The following is an 18,121-nucleotide window of genomic DNA, read 5'->3' on the forward strand; positions in this document are numbered from 1 at the left end:
CAAAACCATGAGCGCAACCATGACGATGACCGCCGCAGCGCCGCCGCCGACCTTTTCCCTCTCAACAGACCACTCCGAACAGCACTCCTGCCCGAGCTGCGGCGTCGTCCTCGAGCCGCCGGCCTCCCTCCTCGACGCCCAATCCCGCATCGCGGACCTCGAGGCCCAGGTCCGCCTCCTCAACCAGAAGGCCGCCGCCGCCGTCGACCGCTGGGCAGACTACGAGGACGAGCTCACCCGCCTGCGCATCGCCGCCTCCGCACACCCCGGCCCCGCACCGGCGCCGTCGCCGTCGCCCACACGCACTAGTTTCTTGGCCGGCGGCGCGAACAGACTGTCCGCGCTGCTGAGCCCGCGCGGCATGAAGTCCAGCCCGAACCTGCGCGCGCCCTCGCCGCCTGCGCCGGGCGACCCCGCGACCACGGAGGACCTGCTGGAGGCGCTGAACAGGGAGCAGAACCTGCGGCTGGCGGCGGAGAGCAGGCTTAGCACGACGAGCCTGGAGGTCGAGGAGCTGAGCGTGAGCCTGTTCGAGCAGGCCAACGAGATGGTTGCGACGGAGCGGCGCGCGAGGGCGAGGCTGGAGGAGAGGGTCGAGACGCTGGAGAAGCGGGACCAGGACAAGAAGAGGCGGCTGGAGAGGCTGGAGGGCGCCGTCGGCAGGATCGAGAGGGTGAGGTCGTTGCTGGGGGAGATGAAGACCGCCGACGCCGAGAGCCGGGAGGCGGCGGAGCCGAAGAGGGCGTCGCAGCCTTGACGGGCTTCGCGGCCGTGAGGGCTTTTTCTTGGCGACGACTGATGCGGCAACGACGAGTGTACGATGCATAGCGGTGTGACAGCCGCGCGGGCTTATTTCTACGACGACATGACTAGCATATTTTGGGCGGAATCCTTTGGCAAATCTTACGGGCATACCCACGGACAACCTGCGGACGGCAATGGGGGTTTTGGCATACAATCTTGGCATAATGAGAGAGGGACGGTCAAACAAAAAACAGGGGGTTTGGGAATCTGAAGAAATTGCATGGCTGCACATACAGTCTTAGTTACGGCAGTTCAGGGCCAATATGAACGAACCACGGGAAATGAATTGAGTAATGCTGCACATTTTTTTTCTTATTGAATATAATAACAACCCGTCGGTCGAAAAGTGAGCGAGTTGAGATATCTCAAAAACAACTGCTACCTGCCGGGTCTGTGATACTTTTCTGGGACATGCAAAATGAAGCCTCCGTACGCCGTGCCATTTCCGGTTGCAGCCAAACAGCTCGGATATTGTTAACACCCCGTCTGTCCTCTCTGTATACATCTCTCATCTATACGGGTCCCTGGTTTTAGTCCTTGATGCCGTCCCATTCCGCCTCTTCGGCCTTCTTCGTGTCAGGCGTCTTTGCCTTGGGCGACGACTTTGGCGAGGCCTTGGGCGACACCTTGGCTTCGTCCGTCTTCGCCAGCTTGGCGGCGGGCTTGTCTGCTTCATCTCCCGAGCTCGAGTTTCTTCTCTTCTTGGAATTCTTGTCAGACTGCTTGTTGTCCTCCCACTTGCGCTTCTTGTTGTGATTGTTGCGGCCCTGGCTCTGCTGGTTCTGGTTGTTCCGCTGTTCCCGCTGCGACTGCGGCGCTCCTGCGGGGTACTTCTCCGCCCAGGAGGACAGCATCTGCGACACCTTGGGGCCCCAGACATCCTGGCCCTTCAGAAGGTCGCTGTACTCCAAGCATTGGTCGGTGCGGACCTCGAAATCGCCCTGCCTTGAACGCTCCAGCTCCGCCATCATGGCCGCGGAGTTGACCTTGGCACCCAGGTCGTGGCAGAAACTGCGCACGTAGAACCCGGAGGTGACGGTCATGCGAATCTTGGCAGCGGGAGGTCCCTTGTCGGTCCAGGGGAATGGCTCATCCGCGGACGGCGGGGGAGGGATAAGGTTGGAGCCCTTTCCGGCCGGGAGCTGTCCGAGCGCGCCGGACATGAGAGCCGGGTTCTTGGGCGGGCGCTGCTTCTTCGCAGGCTTGTCGCGGATGAGGCCGTCTTGACGCTCGTCAAACTTCTTCTTGACAGACTCGTGCTCAGAGATGGCCTTCTCCTCCTCCTTCTCTTCGTCGGGAGACAGCTTTCGGTTGCCCTGCTGCTTCTCCACCCGCCAGACCTGCTCTGCGAGGTTCTTCTCCGCCGTCTCGGCTTCTTCGGTGGGCCATCTGTAGTTGTGCGTACCGGGCTCGTACCACTCAACCATCTCGAGCTCCGTGACGTCGACATCGCGCCCTACGATTTCTCTCGGGATGGCCTTACCCTCCCGGGCGTACTCATACAGAGGCTTTCCCTCCATCTTGAGCGCCGAGTACAGGGGCGGAATCTGCTGGAACTTGCCCCTGAAGCTTTCCATTGCCTCCTCGACCTTCTCCTTCGTGATCTCGTCGTACGGCCGTCTGCTCAATATCCTGCCTACGCGGTCGTAGGTATCTGTGCTTGCGCCAAAGAGTACCACGGTCTCGTACGTCTTGGTGCAGTCGAGGAATGAGCCAAGCGACTTGGTTCCCGACCCGACACCCAGAATGAGAACGCCGGTGGCCAATGGATCGAGTGTTCCTCCGTGGCCCATCTTCACGCGCGAGTCCTTCTTAACGGCCCGGCGACGCTTCCATTCTTGCTTGGACTCCTGCATTTTGGCAGCGAGGTCCCTCTCGATCAACGGCTTGAACAAGTCCGAGGGGTTGAATTGCGTCTGAGCATCGCGGATTACCTGCGCAGAGCTCATGCCATACGGCTTATTGATGGCTGATTGGGGATATCATGGTCAGCGGCGGCGGGTCGCATTGCGCGTGGGAGCGCCAGGGCAGAAAAACAAGATGCAGAACATGAGCAAAGGGAGGCAAGGAGTCAAGGCTTACCGAAGACGCCTTCGAGCACGGAGTCTTTCGCCATCTTCCATAGACTGGACGCAGCTCGCATCCGCCCGACTATCGAAGAATATGGGGGGAGAGAGAAGGAAGGGAAGGTCGAGGGCCGGTGGGGAGAGGTGCAGCCTCTTTAGCTTTTGCGCTTCGATTTGCGCTTCTCTGCATGCAGTCCAGGGAAATTTTTTAGAGAGGGCGTTCCAGTCGTCTCTTATCGGCTTATCTATTGGCCCAGGAATGCCCGAGCCCCTGTCGCCGGGTCCCCTAACCAGCAAGTCCCCTGCGGCGGCAACGAGTCTCGCTACGTCTTTTCCACCTCTAGTGGGGGAAGAGCAGTAGCGAAGGCTGCCCCGCACCGGTACCCAGGCTTTTAGCGTGGATGAAGGGTGCCGTCACACAGTATCCTCGCGCTTTGTTTAATGGAATTGGAACCGCGTTCGCGTGCTTCCTTCCAACGCACCCGCCGTTGTGGCTCAAGGCACCTGTCGCCCCGCAACAACTTCCTTTCCCACTTCTATGTCTACATAGACAACTTACGTCGCCAACACCCACGATCTCGGCGACTTTATGCTCTGCGCATAATTGCGTTCTCATGCTCTCAGCTCTGCTCGCGCCATCATCTCCTACGCCAATAGCCTAGGTCGTCACCATGGGCGGACGGCGGCGAAGGACGTCGGACTCGACGACCCGCACACTCGACTACGATGGCCAAACCTTCGCCGAAGAGTCCAGTGTACTCAAGACCTTTCAACAGGAGCTGGAGGACAAGGATCCGATGCTACAGACGTTCATCCTAGAAGATGCCACCGTTTGTGACAAGAAGGGCCGTCCCGTTGAGCTATTCACTGTCAATACTGACGGTCCATTCGTTGTTCGTGGACGCGTCGTCATTGAGGAAGCGCAAAAATCGAGAGGTCAGTCGCACTTCACTTTGAAGCTTATAGCGGCCTTGTAGGCTTACTTTTCACAGCCCTGAAGCCCTCCACGAGAACAGCCCTCATTGAGACCCGAGAATGCACACGCTACGCTATTGGAGTTAGCGACACAGGCTACGGCGCCTGGGCTGGGGGTCGAGCTGGGTGGTACGAGATCAGACCGCCGTCGGAAACTTACAGGGAAATCTACGACCATACGATTGAGGGTGTCTCGATTTATTACACTATGCTGGCCATCATCGAGGAGCATGACGAATCCCAGGGAACAAAGCGAGGGAAAAAGAAGGGGAAGAAGACTGCCGCACGTGCAAAGCTGAGCTTGGAGTCTCTGCTACTCAAGGTATGTTGCCTGCCGAGGTAATCATGTCAATGTCATTTACTGACTGAATTCGTAGTACGCCGTTACTATGGGCGACGGCGCGACCTATGACGAAGTGGTGGCACGTTGCGACGATCATGCGCAGTTTCTTATATCTCATTTCTATGAAGATAGCGATGCTTTTGACTGGACCCCGACAATATTCTTCGAATGGATAGTTGCGCGACACCCGGTAAGCAAATCCATTGCGGTTTTATATGCCCAATCTAATCGATCTAGGGCATCCACGCGAAAGTCCTGGACCTCAGGCGGAAGAGGGCGGCTGGAATAAAGCCTGGCCAGACGTTGCCTGGGGAGACTCAAGTTGTACAACCTCCAGTTTTATCTGACGAACCTCCTGCGAAAAAGGCGCTCTCAAAGCGTAGGCAGAGAAACATGCCACTTGAAACCAATGCCAGCAACCACGGGGTCGAGACCAACGACTTCGCCGCCAAACGAGACACGAGATCGAGGTCAAGGGGGAAGACTAAAACGCAGTCAAGAAGCCCCTCTCCTGCCGTTGTGCCTTCAGTGGAAACGATGGACGTGGATGCAGACCCGGAAGCCCCAATACAGGCGACAGACCTTGTTGAAGTGGTTCATAATCGCTCCAATGTGGATGCCATCTTGGAGGGCATTGAAGAAATCAAAGCTGAACTCTCCCCCTTGAATACGGCAGCCTTCTCGAAGGTGTCATCAAAGCTGTACTACAAGTACAAGATCAAGGTCTATTATGCTGCGTCTGACATACTTAAGTACTATGCGAAGGAGCTAGTTGAGCGGCTAGACCAGGAGGAATGGGCTGGTTCTGGGTTCTGGGACACACTGCAACAGGCAGCCCAAGGTCCCCGCACTGCACTTCAGCACGTCAAACTCCATCAAATTCCCGAATCTCTAGTTCGACGGAAGGTGACGGCGGTATCAGCGCCGAGAAACCGCGGCAAGACACTCAAGACCGACAGCGGCCAAGGCGAAACTCATAAGGCTGCGGCAGTCGAGACCCCCCCTCCAAGACGTCCTGGTCGCCCGGCAGGAAAGATGTCAGGTCTGCGTCTTGTCGGTACTGGTGGTAAGCGACGCTTCGATTCTGCAGATGATACTCCCGAGGCCGTTTCTCGAAGGTCCAAGGCGGCCAAAAGGCTGCATGGTTACGACTCCGAGGAGGATGAAGCCATGAACGATGCTACCAGCTCCGATGATGACGAATCCTCTGTGGTTTCCACGGAGTCGCCTACTGCTTTGAAAGTTGTTGTTCGAGCTGAGAACATTCCTACCACCATTCCCAAAGGACCCCAAGGCACGTGGGTTTGTGACGAAGAAGACTGTGGATTCGTCGAGCGCAACCCCGAAGCAGAGGATGGTCGCGACAGAATCCGTGAACATATGCAGGAGGTGCATTATCTGGAAGACGAGAACCGGCTGCAGCGCATCAGCCTGGCAGTGACCGAGGGTGGAAAGAACCGCCTCCCCATTGAGTATTCCTCCCCGCTCTTATCTCCCCATTTCCGCTATTCCTGTCTCCCAGATGACCAGTCCGAGACTTCCCCTTTTTGGGACTCTGGTCCAAGTGGACCTACAACCAATGCAAGTGCCCTCTCGTCGAACTCCGTCCCTATTACGGATTCGGAAAACGAGAACGTCATTCTGCCTGGCACACTGGAGTCCATCGCCCACAGTCTTTTCAGCCGTCCTTGAAGATAAAAACTTTCTAACAGCCTCTGCTCAACTCCAGCCACCTTCTCGAGAAGATCCGCCGCATGGGTCACAAGCTTCAGGCGAAGGAAGAAATCGAGATCGACGATGTAGCGGTGCCCCAACCAATCAAACGACGACTGATAACATGAGCAAATTCGAGGTTATGCAGCGAGGGGTTTAATTAAAACGATGTAGTAGAGCAGGGAGATACCACTTGCATGGACGCGGCGTTCGGGAGGTTGCGGGCACTCTTGGTTTTTTATTTTCAAAACGACACATGTTGGTGGCTGGCTTTGGCTACGGATGAAGATACGCAGCTCTGCTTACGACGACGAGTTGACATTTCCAGCCAGGGCTCTTGGCTGTACATAACCAGTTCCGGGGCGATCCCAGATGGATTTGGAAGGGAATTCATGACACAAATGCTCGTTTTTAACCAGGTACTGGTACATAGTACAATGGATGGTCTTAATCATTCTCATTGAATGCCATGGTGTTTGCTGGCAGCCTCGGTTTGGATACCGCTACCTGTGAATTCATTGTGCGTCGGTTAATAATGCAGCATGAGCAGGCGACATCAGGATCCATGTCCGAGCATGAAGTCTATCATCCTTGGACAACTTATCTAAAAACATGGCTTAGGCACACTCAGGACAACCGCCATGTTCTAGGTTAAATCTGTTTCCATTCACCTGATTCAGAACAGCTAACCTACGGCTTATGAAAATTGTAATGCAAACTTCATCGCTGTCCAGGTCCAGCACTGAGCCTTACCGCACGCCCTAGTCTCCGTAGGCTATGGACTACCAAATGAGTCATATTCTGCCCTTGGAGATAAGCACTACTATCACGTAGTGGCAGCCCGGCGTGCCTCGTGCTGTCCGGACCCGCGTCTGCTTTTGATTCTCCAACGCCGCGCTACAAGGCCAAACATCTTGAGCCCTAGAACCGCCTCTGATCCAGGTACTTGCTTGCTGTTGACCATACAGCTTTGTCGGCCGCCGACACCTCCTTGTTGAGCGTTTGCACACCCTTGTGGATGGCATCGAAGAAGGCAAACGCCAGTTGGACGTCATCCTTGAAGTTGGTGGCGTAGGGGAAGAATTTTCCAGGGAAGTCGTCGATCCTGGTTTGGCGCTTCTCCTTGCTCTCGCCAGCGGGAAGCTCGTCCATCAGTGTCTTTACCGCAATGCCCAGGGCAATGTCAGGGTTATGAAGGAATGGCAATCTGCAGCACGTTAGCAGTTGAAAAGGAAACGCAAATCGGGAGCACTTACGTCTGGCTGATCTCCAAATAATCACTTCGGTCCCTCTTAGACTGAGCGTAGAGGAACATGGACGCCACAATCGCTTCAATGAGATCCCGATCCGCCTCACGTACGGCGGTCGACAGAGAGCGGAAGAGGAGAAGGTTTTTGTTAAGCGGTCCGGTGTATCCATTGGATTCGTGTCGAAGCTTCAAAAGCGAGGCACATCGGCTGATGAGAAGGATGCTGGCCTTATCCTCATCACTACCAGCCATGGGGGCGCCATTGAGTTCTTCGTGTCGGTGGCGAGAGTTCAGCACGTCAAACCTAATGAGCTCGAAAGCGGTCAAGATAGCCTCGAAGATGTTGAGGGCCTCGGGAAGTTGCAACTCCTTGGTGTAGTCCTTCATGGCCCAGATTGCGCTAGCAACGGCATTGCCCCAGTTGGTCAGCGTATGAGAATCGTCCACATAGCCGCGGAGATGAAGGAATCTCCAGATGGCCACTGCTGTGATGTTCTGGACAGAATCAATGCCGCCAATGCGCTTCTTGTCCTTTGGAAAGGTTCCCTTGACGAAGTCGGGGAACAGGAGCGCCAGGATCTCGAAAGCGATTGAGCCAGGGGGATCGGCAACGTCGTCAGCGACAGTCTTGAAGGAACTTTCCTTCACATCCCATGTGGCGGCGCGCTGAGACGGGGACGGCTGCAGGGACTTGTTGATTTTGTAAGAAAAGTTGTCGTCGAACCATACCTTCATGGTGATTGCATTGTGCTGGAGGCCGCGGTGGAGTCTGGGGATGAGGAGCGCGATGCTTTGCTCTTTGAGAGGAACGAGCTGGTTCGTAACCAACTTTCTGTACTGTTCCGAAGCGACACCATCCAGGGTTGGCGTTACAACGATTCGGCTATGCGTTATATAGTCGAGGACGCGGGAGCCAATCAGACCAGTGTTGAGGTAGTGGAACAGTTCACCAGGCAGCTGCAGGCCGAGATATTCGTGGTTATCGCTTGTGATGTGCTCGAAATCATTGACCTTAATCTCACCATCTTCAGCAATGTAGATGAAGTGGTTGACTGCCATCTTGGCTTGTCTGTACTTGTCCAACCAGTTGGCGTCCTTGTTCTTGAGGATATCACCGTAGGAGCTGCAGGCTGACTGGACAGATTTCTCTGATGCTCTGAGAAGGTTCACAGCGTCGTTGATAGTGAACGGCTGGCGAGGGTTGAGTGATGTGTCCAGAAGTGGGGGGAAGGACGGCAGAAATGAGGTTCCAGTCATGAGGAGAGCGTCGCTGAGCATGCTTTCGCTAATGTTCAGTGACCGGATCAGGTTCTTCTTGGAAAGCGACGTGACCGTCTTTGCTTCCCAGTCTATTGTTCGGATCAGGGTATCCTTGATCGGGTACAGCAGCAGCTCCTGTGAGCCCATGACGGCAGCGCATTGGTCCGAGTCGATCATGTCAAAGTAGGCAAGCTAAAGACTGGTTAGTGCCAGGTCAATCTCAGCCGAGCTTGGGGACTAGCCTGGGCGGAGGCGTTGTATGGGGGCACGAGGAAGTGAAGGTCGTTGTCCTTCAAGATCGACTTCAGTAAGGGGTAGAGGTTCTGGATGCGAAAGGCGCCTGTAGTCCCAGTTATCAGCATGGCACCTCAAAAAACATGTTGCCAAGGGCCCGTACCACTGTTAGCACCGAAAGCGTCGACGGCTTTCTGTGCATGGCTGTTGAAATATAGATTCCAAGCTTCATCCGTCTTCTGGTTGGCGGTCCTTCCTCGCTGCACAGCAACCTCCTCCTGGCCAGTCACGGACTGGCCGTCGAAGATGAAGAAGGGGACGATCTTGTGCGCCTTCCATTGGTCAATATCGGCTCGGAGATGGTGCTCGATGCCAGTCATGCCACCCAGGGCGGGCAGAAGAGGTTCGTGGAACGGGGGGGTGTCGAGGAAGAGCTGAAGATAGTATGACGCATCAACGGCTATCGCGCAGTCCTCGAGCTCGGAGACATCGTGGCTTCTGTTTCGCACCAGCGTTTTAGTTGTGAGAACTTGGAGGTCGGGGTAGGGTCCGGCTTACGCTGCCTGGCCATTGATCCAGACGTCCTCCACAAGGCCTGTCATATCGAGTCAGTGGTGTCCATAACACGAGCTGTGAGATGGAAACGCCGTGGTGCTAAGCTGGAGGATTGGTCGAAGGAACTGGAGGGTCCGAATGGCGTCGTAGCGCACGGCGAAGAGTCGAGAAGCGGTGTTGTGCAACGTCGTTGGAGGGACGAACAGTGTGGTGCGTGGCCTGAAGGGGGGAGGCGGCAGCGGCAACTCAGAGCAGAGCATAGACTCGATCCTTCTCGGGCGGTGGAATTTATGATTCGGACAGGGCTTCCGCTAAGACGTGGAATCGGAATCCCCCCAAGCGCAAGGAGAAGCGGGTATGACGCAGGTATCCTTCAAGACATGTGACGGCAGGGCGAGAATCCGGGAGGACCAGTTCGTACAGCAAGGGGCCAGCGCATCGTGGGGGAGGAAGTCGGGGGTTGGTATAGCAGAGAAGGAGACTCACAAGGCATCTTGACGGGCCTTGCGCGACCACGAGTAGCTCGTCAAGCTCGAGTTGACACGGAGCCGCTTGTGAGGGGAGGAAGGAGGGTGGAGCTTGGGTCGCGAGACCACTCAGGGGAGCAGAGATGGTCGGGCGCGGTCAAGGACAAGCTCAAATGACTTTCAAAGGAATGACTGAGCTTATCATGAAAAAGAGACGGCCGTCTGCAGGGCCAATGACACTGACAAGCGTGTCTCAAAGAAGAGGAGAGCTTTAAAAGACGCTGGCGAGGGGAGGTAAATTGGAAAGTTTGGGGTTCAGGAACGCACGCAGGTGCGAGGTACCGCAACGCTGTACAGGGGGAGCAAGTTGACAACCCTTGGGTTCCGGGGCGCTAGGGAGGTAGTAGGGTTAGCGCCTGAGGGTGATCTGTGGCGGTGCTTGTGGCTTGCATTTCCCGTCATTGACAGCTGCACTGCGTAGCTGGTGGGCGTCGGACTCTTTTGAACGGCACCTCAACACATTTTGCGGACTGAGGAAACAGGCAGCAACTCTGGCCGTCTGCCTTCCCTTCGTGTTGTTCTGCTTTATTTGCAACTACATGCAGCAACTGCGGCCGGCCAGCTTGCCTTTACAGACAGACTCCCTAGGAAACCGGGAGTATCCGGAGTAAAGCCCACCTGTTGTCTCCTGCGCCAACAAACACCCAACGACACGTTTCTGGTCCCATTTTGCATCGGCAGGAACCACTGTTTCCAACCCGGACAGAGCCACCGACAGCGCTGCTCAAGTGACCTTGCAGCGGTTCCCGTCCCCGTCCCCGCCTCTCCCGATCCCCGCTCTTTACCTTCGCGTGTCTTTCGTGTGCCAGGGATGTGGGATCCAGCGATGTCTTAGGCACTCTTCTTCTGCTGACCCCTTGCATCTCATGTTATGTTCGGTATAGCAGAAAGCTTCAACGCGTGTCCCCCTTGGACCCTGCTGTACGAATGTTGAGGTCTCAGTTGCGACGAGTGTTCTTTCTCCTTCTTCTATTTGCCGATATTATGTCTACTACCCGATACGACGAGGAGAAACCCAAAGCGTCAGCCACCACTGACTATGAACATGCCCCCCCTCCCGCTTCTCCGCTTCCTGACGACTCCGTATCTCGGATACCCACAACTGAAGACGCACATGAGAGTATCGCGATTCATTGCAGGCGTGTCTCTGTCCTTTTACGACAAGGTGGCGTTTACCAAGTATTACCGATGGCGTACTGCGACTCTACGGGCCTATACCCTGCTCATAGCGCCATTCCCGGCCTCACCCTGGTGGGTTCGGAGAGTTTTCACGAAGAGCGCAACATGTGTTTTACCAAACTGTTGGATCCCGGCAATGGAATTTAATAGGCATTTGACTGCCAATCCCAGAATTTCAGTAGAACACGATATGCTTGGGACAACCCTGGTAGTTATCGTTTGAGGTTTTCTCCCTCAAGACTCAGTGCTTCCACTGCTTCAGTTGATACCCATCTGTCGAGACACCCACAGACTAAGAAAGAACAACGTAGTGCCAAACCTTTCCAAGTTTTACTTCCGCAAGTCTAAACACGTACGTTCTGTAAAGTTTATTCTGACGAACAGTCACCGCGGGGAAGGAGAACGGTTTGGTTCCAGTTGCTTGGTGCAAGCACGCTTAGGTAATTCTGACTTCACTAAATGAATATTGTCTCCTCTGTCTCATTATCCGAGCATGGGGGTATCTTCAGCACACAACTTCCTATCAGCCTCACTTACACAACAGATCCATCTGGGGGCATTCTACTGCCTCGGGGCAAATCGGCACCCATACCATTTAGTTAGGCTGCGTAATAGACATTACACAAGTCGTCGCCGGCGCCCCGTCGCTAAGCGGTCCCGTCCGCCCCTCCATCATCCCACTCTTATCGCTTATCGCTTCCCACTTCGAGACTTGGGGTTATCCTCGCCCCTCCAAGAGTTGGTTCTCACAAGCCAGCTCTTAGTTCATATTTCTCGCTTTCATCCCTTCTTTACCAATAGGCCAAAGAGTGATACGGATAATAATGGCGCCCAAGGCTAACATCCCCATCATTGACATCGCCGCCACGGGCGTCGATAGGGCCGCTGTTGCGCGCCAGGTCGTCGAGGCCGCCGTTGAGCACGGCTTCATCTACATCCGCAACACCGGCAAGTACATTGCGCTTGGCGACATCGACTCGGCTTTTGATCTGGTAATGCTTTTCTCGACCGTATCCGCTTACGCATCGGTACCGCTAACTTCATCGGCTGCAGTCCAAGAAACTCTTCAAGGCTCCCGTGGAGGAGAAGGCTGCTTGCACTATCCAGAAGAACAACCGTGGCTGGTCAGGCATGCACTCTGAAACGCTGGATCCCAAGAACCAAAGAGTAGGCCAACATCACCGACTGACTGTATATAAAACCCATCGCTAACACTAATCAGGTCGGCGACTACAAGGAGTAAAGACCCCTTGGCTTTGAACCCCACCGAGAGTGACTAACACGGCACTCAGGGCCTTCAACTTTGGCGAATTCAAGGACGGCAAGGCCCAGCAACCTCTGCCCCCGACAATCCAACCCGACGAGCCCTTCCTCAACTTCTTCAGAGACCAATGCCATGCCCTCTGCTTGGAGCTCCTGGAACTCCTCGGTATCGGCCTCGAAGTAGGCCACTCCTCCCCACCTCCCATACCCCACGCCTTATTTCATCTCACTCACACCCAACCAGGTCGACCCCCCCACCTTCTTCTCGTCCGCCCACCTCCGCTCAAAGGGCGACTCAGGTACCATCCTCCGCATGCTCTACTACCCGCCCACCTCCGCCACCTCCTCCAGCCCCGAGGACGTCCGCGCGGGGGCCCACTCAGACTACGGCTCCGTAACCCTCCTCTTCCGCCTCCGCGGCCAAGCAGGCCTCGAGATCCTCACCCGCGAAAACTCCTGGGCCCCCGTCCCCGTCACGCCCCCAGGCACCGAGGGTGACGCCCTCCCTCCCATCCTCATCAACATTGGCGATCTGCTGTCGTACTGGACCAACGGGCTGTTCAGGAGCACCGTCCACCGCGTCGTGTTCGGCGGCGAGGGCGCGGAGGGCGAGACGGATACCGAGCCGCGGTACTCCATGGCCTTCTTCTGCCACCCCGTCGGCTCCGTGGCACTGGACCCTGTGCCGAGCGAGAGGGTGAAGAACTTTGCCGCGCCCGAGGGGACGCCCAATGCGAACCCTTACGCGGAGCGGAAGGTGCTTACAGCCGATGAGCACCTGTTCATGAGGCTGCGGGAGAGTTACAAGGGTTTGTACAAGGAGGAGGCGAAGTCATGAGTGCACGAACCAGGAGTGACCAAATCTAATAAACAAAATTCATTGAATGCGCAATGTTTCGTCTAGTGCCGCCCAATGCTGTCTACCCGTCATGTATGCCTGTGACTACGTGCTATGCAAAACCAACAAAACTCCATGGCTATGCCCGTGTGCGATGTAAAGAACTAATACCATACTTAAACCAGTCCGATATACCACTTCCGCTTTGGATTCGGGTGTTCCGCCGACGGCTTGGAGCCCCTGGACGCCTTCTCCAGCGCCGTGATGTCCTCTAAAATACGCCAGTCGTACACCTCGACCCATTCGCGCTTGCCGCTGGGCGTGTACTGGGGGTTGTCCTCGAGGTACTTCATCAAGTCGTGGGTGGCCACTGTGCGGTTGTACTCGACGAAGCAGACCTTGCGAGGGCGCCGCTTCCTCTTCTGTGGGTGCGGGGTTGAAGACGAGGGCGAAAGAGTGGCATGGTCGACCCAGTCTTTTGGGTTTGTAGTCCATTCGAGGATGCCGTGGAGAGGGAGCAGGTTCATGGTTACCCAGGGCTGTTGAGCGATGCAGGGTGATAGTAGGACAATGCTGTTTGCCAATAGGCAGCTGTCACCCGCATGTTGGCATGCCTGATTTGATTGTGATGTTGTTGGCGGCGACCTCACTGTCTCTGTGACATATGCTTGTGGTTCCTTGTCAAACGCGTCTGGGACAGGAGCAGTTATTTTTGCTAGGGGTTCGGCTCCCCCAATGTGTTTCGCAGCCGCCGGCTGTGTTTGAGAGCAATGGGGAGATGGCCCTGTCTGGTTGATACTGACGTCGACGAGCGGCCGACGGGTTGGCCGCAGTGACGCCTGACTCATTGGGCCAGGTTCGGAGAGGACTCTTGGTCGCTTGGTCGCACGGGGTGACGTGTCTGTGCCTTCTGGAGTCCGTTTTATGAGGTCGACAATCATTGCCGCTTCATCAGCGAAAGCCTCGTTGGCGATTTCGGCCACAACTCCTGCTTGGGCCGATAAGATTGGAGGGGTCGTTGGGGCAGGCTCCGAAGCTTCGATCAAAGCCGGCAGGAGTCGGCGGGCCCTCAGAGGGCTCTGAGAACAAGATGGAGCGGGCGACGTTGACGGCCTGACAGAGGAATTTCGAGATGGTGTCATAAGAGAGGTGGTTGTTGACTGGCTGACAGCATCGATAGGAATGCCACGGGGATCTGCTCCCTCCAATGCGGCGATCCAGCCGAGCATTTCTTGGCTGTCTTCCTCGGCCGGTCTAGTCGTTGCGTCTTCAGCCACCGCCTGGAGCTCTGAAAAGGAGATCGTATCGACGAAGGATCTATCAAAGTGAACTTTGGACACCTGCGGGAACCTCGGTTGCCAGAATCCCGTATTCCCCTCCTTATCAAATGAGAAGCAGCGGACGTCGAATACCAGCGGCTCGGTGAATACCACACCGGGCATCCTTTGTTGGGCAATACCAGGCGAGATATGGAGAACCAAAGCGTTGTTGTCCTCAAAAGGCACTGGCCTCGGGTTGCCGTATGCCACAATGGTCTTGAGGAGCGTCTCATTGAGTTCCACTTGGTGAACCACCGTGAACTCTGGCTGAGCCTGGCATCTCTGCACGGCTTCCTTGTTGTCGAGACAACCAAGATAGAAGTGTGTCCATCTGAGGTTTGGGATGTTGTAGCATTTTGCTTTGTCTACATCGTACCGTGCAGCAACAACAGCAAAGTCGCCCACATCGCCGAAGCTGCCAATATACTCCTTCTTCAGCTTGATGGGGCAACCAGAAAAGAGGTGGCGGTTCTTGCTGAAGTCAAAGTACGGGTCGTCAGGCTTCAGCACGAGGCCTTCCTCTCTATCTGTGATGGATTTTGCGAAAGCCTTTCTCAGATGATGCGCCCCTAATGTCTGATCGAAGTTGATGACTTGGCGTTCTACCAGCTCGGCATGTCCCTCTCGATACGTGACCAAATCTGCGAGTCGCTTGAAGCGCTCATTCTGACGGACACCCAAAAGCGACTCCTCATCGATCAGTAAAGCATCAAAGTAGATGACCATCAAGTGCTCGTAGTCGTGACGCCTGAAATACAACATCAGTTTGAGGGGCGGACGTTCAGAGCAATGTACTCACTGCGAGTCGGCCTCGGTGTGAAGAAAGCTACCTGATCTGGATACGTACTTGCGTATCTTGTGGAAAGGCAGAATCTTCTTTTCCTGTGGCAGATGTTAGCAAATCGCAACACACAGAAGAGGTTTAGGGGTCGTGCCTTGTCGCTGTATACAACCAACTCCCCCTCCAGAATGCAACCTTTAGAGAACTTGCAATTTTGCTTTCCAATACTGAGAGAGTCTCGAATCGCTCTGCATATCGGTGTTGTCAGCAATGCTCATTTCCGATCAGCAGGCTCGGGGCTTACCCATGCAACGCTGCGCGGTCTTTCGTGCTGTTCTTGCCACTCTTGGAGAATATCTGGATGCAATTGTGCCCCTTGCTTAGATCAATATGAATTTGGCAGTACTCCCCGTCCATCTTCTTCTCGCAGCTCATGCGGCCGTGGCCGAGTTTCATGCAATGCTTGATACTCCGTCCTTTCAGCCAGAACTGTCTGCTAACTTTCACTCCCAAGACTGGTTTCAGCTGCTTCATCAAGTTCTCTCGCTTCTCATTTATTGTCCCTCTGAGGAACGAAGGATCTTTCTTCAGACCTTGCAGAAGAGACAATGACGCTGAGAAGTTGTCTTGAACCTTCAGTATCATGGGAAGCAAGCGGTCATAGCAATAGTAGACGTGTGCTGGATCGAACATGACTGGTTGGAAGTTCTTGAGGACCAGACGAGTGAGCCATTTGGCTTCTCTCGCTTGCAGGCGAAGATACAAATGGCCGAGGAGATCATCTCGACTGCTATTGCTCGGGCGAGGTTGTGAAGCTCGAACTGCGGGAGAGCTGAATCTGCAGGTTGCGGCGAGGCTGTTGAGAGCTGAATCAATCTCCTCGACGGTCACTGCATCCTTCGCAGCGAAGGAAGGGTTTGGCTGCGGTAGTGTCAGAATGTACCGATGCCTGTATAAGCCCGCTTCGTATGGATCTGGGCAGTCGATTTCCTCATATACGCAACCTAGAGCACAAGAGAACACATACTGTTTCTTTAAGAATCCTCGCAACGCAGTCGGCCAGATCTTCACCTCGCCCGGGCTCCTCGAATCGTCGCAGTTCTAGCTGACGTGTTTGACCGAGGCGCAGGGCCCGGCCGATGATGTTGGACAGGGCGTTGGCTTGTACGCCATATACGCGATCGGTCCGTTTGTCGGGAAGGAGAGTGGAGAGTAGAGCGGAGGCATCAGTTTCTGGATCATCTATTCTCGAGCGGTGTTGGGTGAACCAGTTGGCAACGCGCTGATTGAGGTTCTTATTGCCGGATGCGCATTGCTTATGTGCCTGCTCTAGCAGATCACAAACGAGTACAAAAGAAAATGGCATTGCGACGGCCCCGGTAGCGCCAGCATTGCGTGGAAGAAGCCTGTCGCGACACGAATGTGAGATATGGCTTAAGAGGCAGAAGAAGCCATCAAAAAAGGAGATGACGAAACCAGCAACTGTTCACGTCCTTTGCGGATAGGCAGTAGCAAATGCGGCGAGGGAGAGGGAAGGGGAATGACAGGCACTCAGGAAGTCAAGGCCGTGATGTTGCCTAAGACGATTAACTAATCGCTGGCTTCCTATTCGAGTCGTTGCCAGCTTGTCCAGACACCCTCCTGTGCCTCGTGAGGGCTTCATGCAGACCGTCGGACTGGGAAAGTCGCGTCACGCGTCTCAATTTAGTGATGGTGTGGTGCGGCGTAGGCACATTCACTCGTAGTGTACGGATAGCGTAATGTATTCGTAGTGTAGTGTATGTACCCTGGTGGAGGGCAGGACGGGACAGCGCGGGAAGGGAAAAGGGCCCCCACAAGCCCACACCTACACCCACAGGCCTCGGGCTGGCTCAGGGCCGGTTTAATTAGATAGTGCGCTGGCTGGGGGGCGGTAGGTGCTGTGTGGTGCAACTGTGCATCTTGTTTCCACCGCTTGACATACGGACATAGTAATCAATGCATGCACAAACCGGGTGCACAAATGGGCATGTTCTGGAAACTCTCAAAGGAGTAGTCGCGACCCTGACAGGCAATCGCGTGGGTCCCTCTCGAGATTTGGGGAAACGGGCTGCAGCTGCCATTGGCTCCTCATCTCAGGGAAATTGTGAAATGGGCGTGGCTCCACGCCAGGCCACGGTTGATCCCAGCTTATTCCTGCGGACCCTTGCCGGGACCTGGATTCGTGGAAGGGCTTCGTACCACTGGGAAAGAGATCTGCTAGCAGCTGCCTCGGGCCCTTTCCAAGACCTCCCGTCCGGCACCGCCGCCAGTCCGTCCGCCCATCTCACGCCTGTTGCCCCGGCGCCCATCGGTTCCTGACAGTTTCCTGACTCCTGCTGCGGCCCCTTACAGCCTCTTACGGGCTCTTGCAGACGATGGTGCTGCACGCTTGCTGCAAGCCCCCCGAATAACGTCCTTCTGAGTGGATCGCCGCTGCTGCAAACGCAAGACTTGGCCCACTGGTATCCGTGGGCGATGGTTTGGTTTCGTCTTGTTGATCGGACGAGGCGTCCGCCAAAAACAACAAGAAACAACGTCCGTGGTCGAGAACAAAGAGGGGGAACGCCGGCGAAACAGGGGACGCATGCCTAGTAGCTGTCACTGCCAACAGGGACGATGGATGTAAATAGCAGAAGGAGAAAGAAACACAAGAGAAGAAAACTTGGGCCGGGCTAACAACAAAGGCCATGCGTACTCCGTAACGTGCTCTACTATAGTGCACTTCTGCAGGAAACCTCTCGAGTCCCCAGTTCTGTCATCAACGGCTCAGGTCAGACCACATGCTCCGGTTCCCATCCCAACAACCAGGGCTACATCCAACAAAAGAGTCAACTGACCTGCTGCCATCCATTGCATTGCATTGCATTCGATCGTCCATCATTTGACGCTCCCGTTTGGTCGCAATTCTTCTTCTACTACTCGCCCGTTATCAACTTCGTTCTTTCATCCCACCTTTTTTCTCGCCCCGACTGCCATTGGGTCCTGTTATTGCTG

General features: G+C 55.3%; 6 protein-coding genes across 6 annotated transcripts; 3 read left to right on the forward strand and 3 right to left on the reverse strand.

Annotated features, from left to right (window-relative positions):
* Window positions 1–19: 19 nt before the first annotated feature.
* EsH8_III_000573 (uncharacterized protein) lies at window positions 20–757 on the forward strand (the record flags this gene model as incomplete). The annotated part of the gene is made up of 1 exon (XM_083262298.1): window positions 20–757. One exon carries the CDS (start codon window positions 20–22, stop codon window positions 755–757), a length of 738 nt encoding a protein of 245 aa, XP_083122785.1.
* A 577-nt stretch (window positions 758–1,334) lies between these two features.
* EsH8_III_000574 (pseudouridine synthase PUS4) lies at window positions 1,335–2,920 on the reverse strand (the record flags this gene model as incomplete). The annotated part of the gene is made up of 2 exons (XM_083262299.1): window positions 1,335–2,773; window positions 2,887–2,920. 2 exons carry the CDS (start codon window positions 2,918–2,920, stop codon window positions 1,335–1,337), a joined length of 1,473 nt encoding a protein of 490 aa, XP_083122786.1.
* A 621-nt stretch (window positions 2,921–3,541) lies between these two features.
* On the forward strand, window positions 3,542–6,029 carry EsH8_III_000575 (uncharacterized protein; the record flags this gene model as incomplete). The annotated part of the gene is made up of 5 exons (XM_083262300.1): window positions 3,542–3,806; window positions 3,863–4,167; window positions 4,223–4,378; window positions 4,426–5,660; window positions 5,918–6,029. The coding sequence occupies 5 exons, from the start codon at window positions 3,542–3,544 to the stop codon at window positions 6,027–6,029; spliced, it is 2,073 nt and encodes a 690-aa protein (XP_083122787.1).
* A 793-nt stretch (window positions 6,030–6,822) lies between these two features.
* On the reverse strand, window positions 6,823–9,692 carry EsH8_III_000576 (MKT1 family protein; the record flags this gene model as incomplete). The annotated part of the gene is made up of 6 exons (XM_083262301.1): window positions 6,823–7,108; window positions 7,158–8,602; window positions 8,653–8,750; window positions 8,808–9,142; window positions 9,203–9,239; window positions 9,686–9,692. The coding sequence occupies 6 exons, from the start codon at window positions 9,690–9,692 to the stop codon at window positions 6,823–6,825; spliced, it is 2,208 nt and encodes a 735-aa protein (XP_083122788.1).
* Window positions 9,693–11,729: 2,037 nt separating this feature from the next.
* On the forward strand, window positions 11,730–13,006 carry EsH8_III_000577 (uncharacterized protein; the record flags this gene model as incomplete). Its single annotated transcript, XM_083262302.1, has 5 exons — window positions 11,730–11,897; window positions 11,959–12,072; window positions 12,128–12,144; window positions 12,198–12,348; window positions 12,413–13,006. 5 exons carry the CDS (start codon window positions 11,730–11,732, stop codon window positions 13,004–13,006), a joined length of 1,044 nt encoding a protein of 347 aa, XP_083122789.1.
* A 176-nt stretch (window positions 13,007–13,182) lies between these two features.
* EsH8_III_000578 (uncharacterized protein) lies at window positions 13,183–16,472 on the reverse strand (the record flags this gene model as incomplete). Its single annotated transcript, XM_083262303.1, has 5 exons — window positions 13,183–15,073; window positions 15,125–15,207; window positions 15,261–15,354; window positions 15,411–16,027; window positions 16,134–16,472. 5 exons carry the CDS (start codon window positions 16,470–16,472, stop codon window positions 13,183–13,185), a joined length of 3,024 nt encoding a protein of 1,007 aa, XP_083122790.1.
* Between the last annotated feature and the right edge of the window lie 1,649 nt (window positions 16,473–18,121).

Source organism: Colletotrichum jinshuiense, chromosome 3 (genome assembly GCF_051148585.1).
Source record: "Colletotrichum jinshuiense chromosome 3, complete sequence".
Classification (NCBI taxonomy): Eukaryota; Fungi; Ascomycota; class Sordariomycetes; order Glomerellales; family Glomerellaceae; genus Colletotrichum; species Colletotrichum jinshuiense.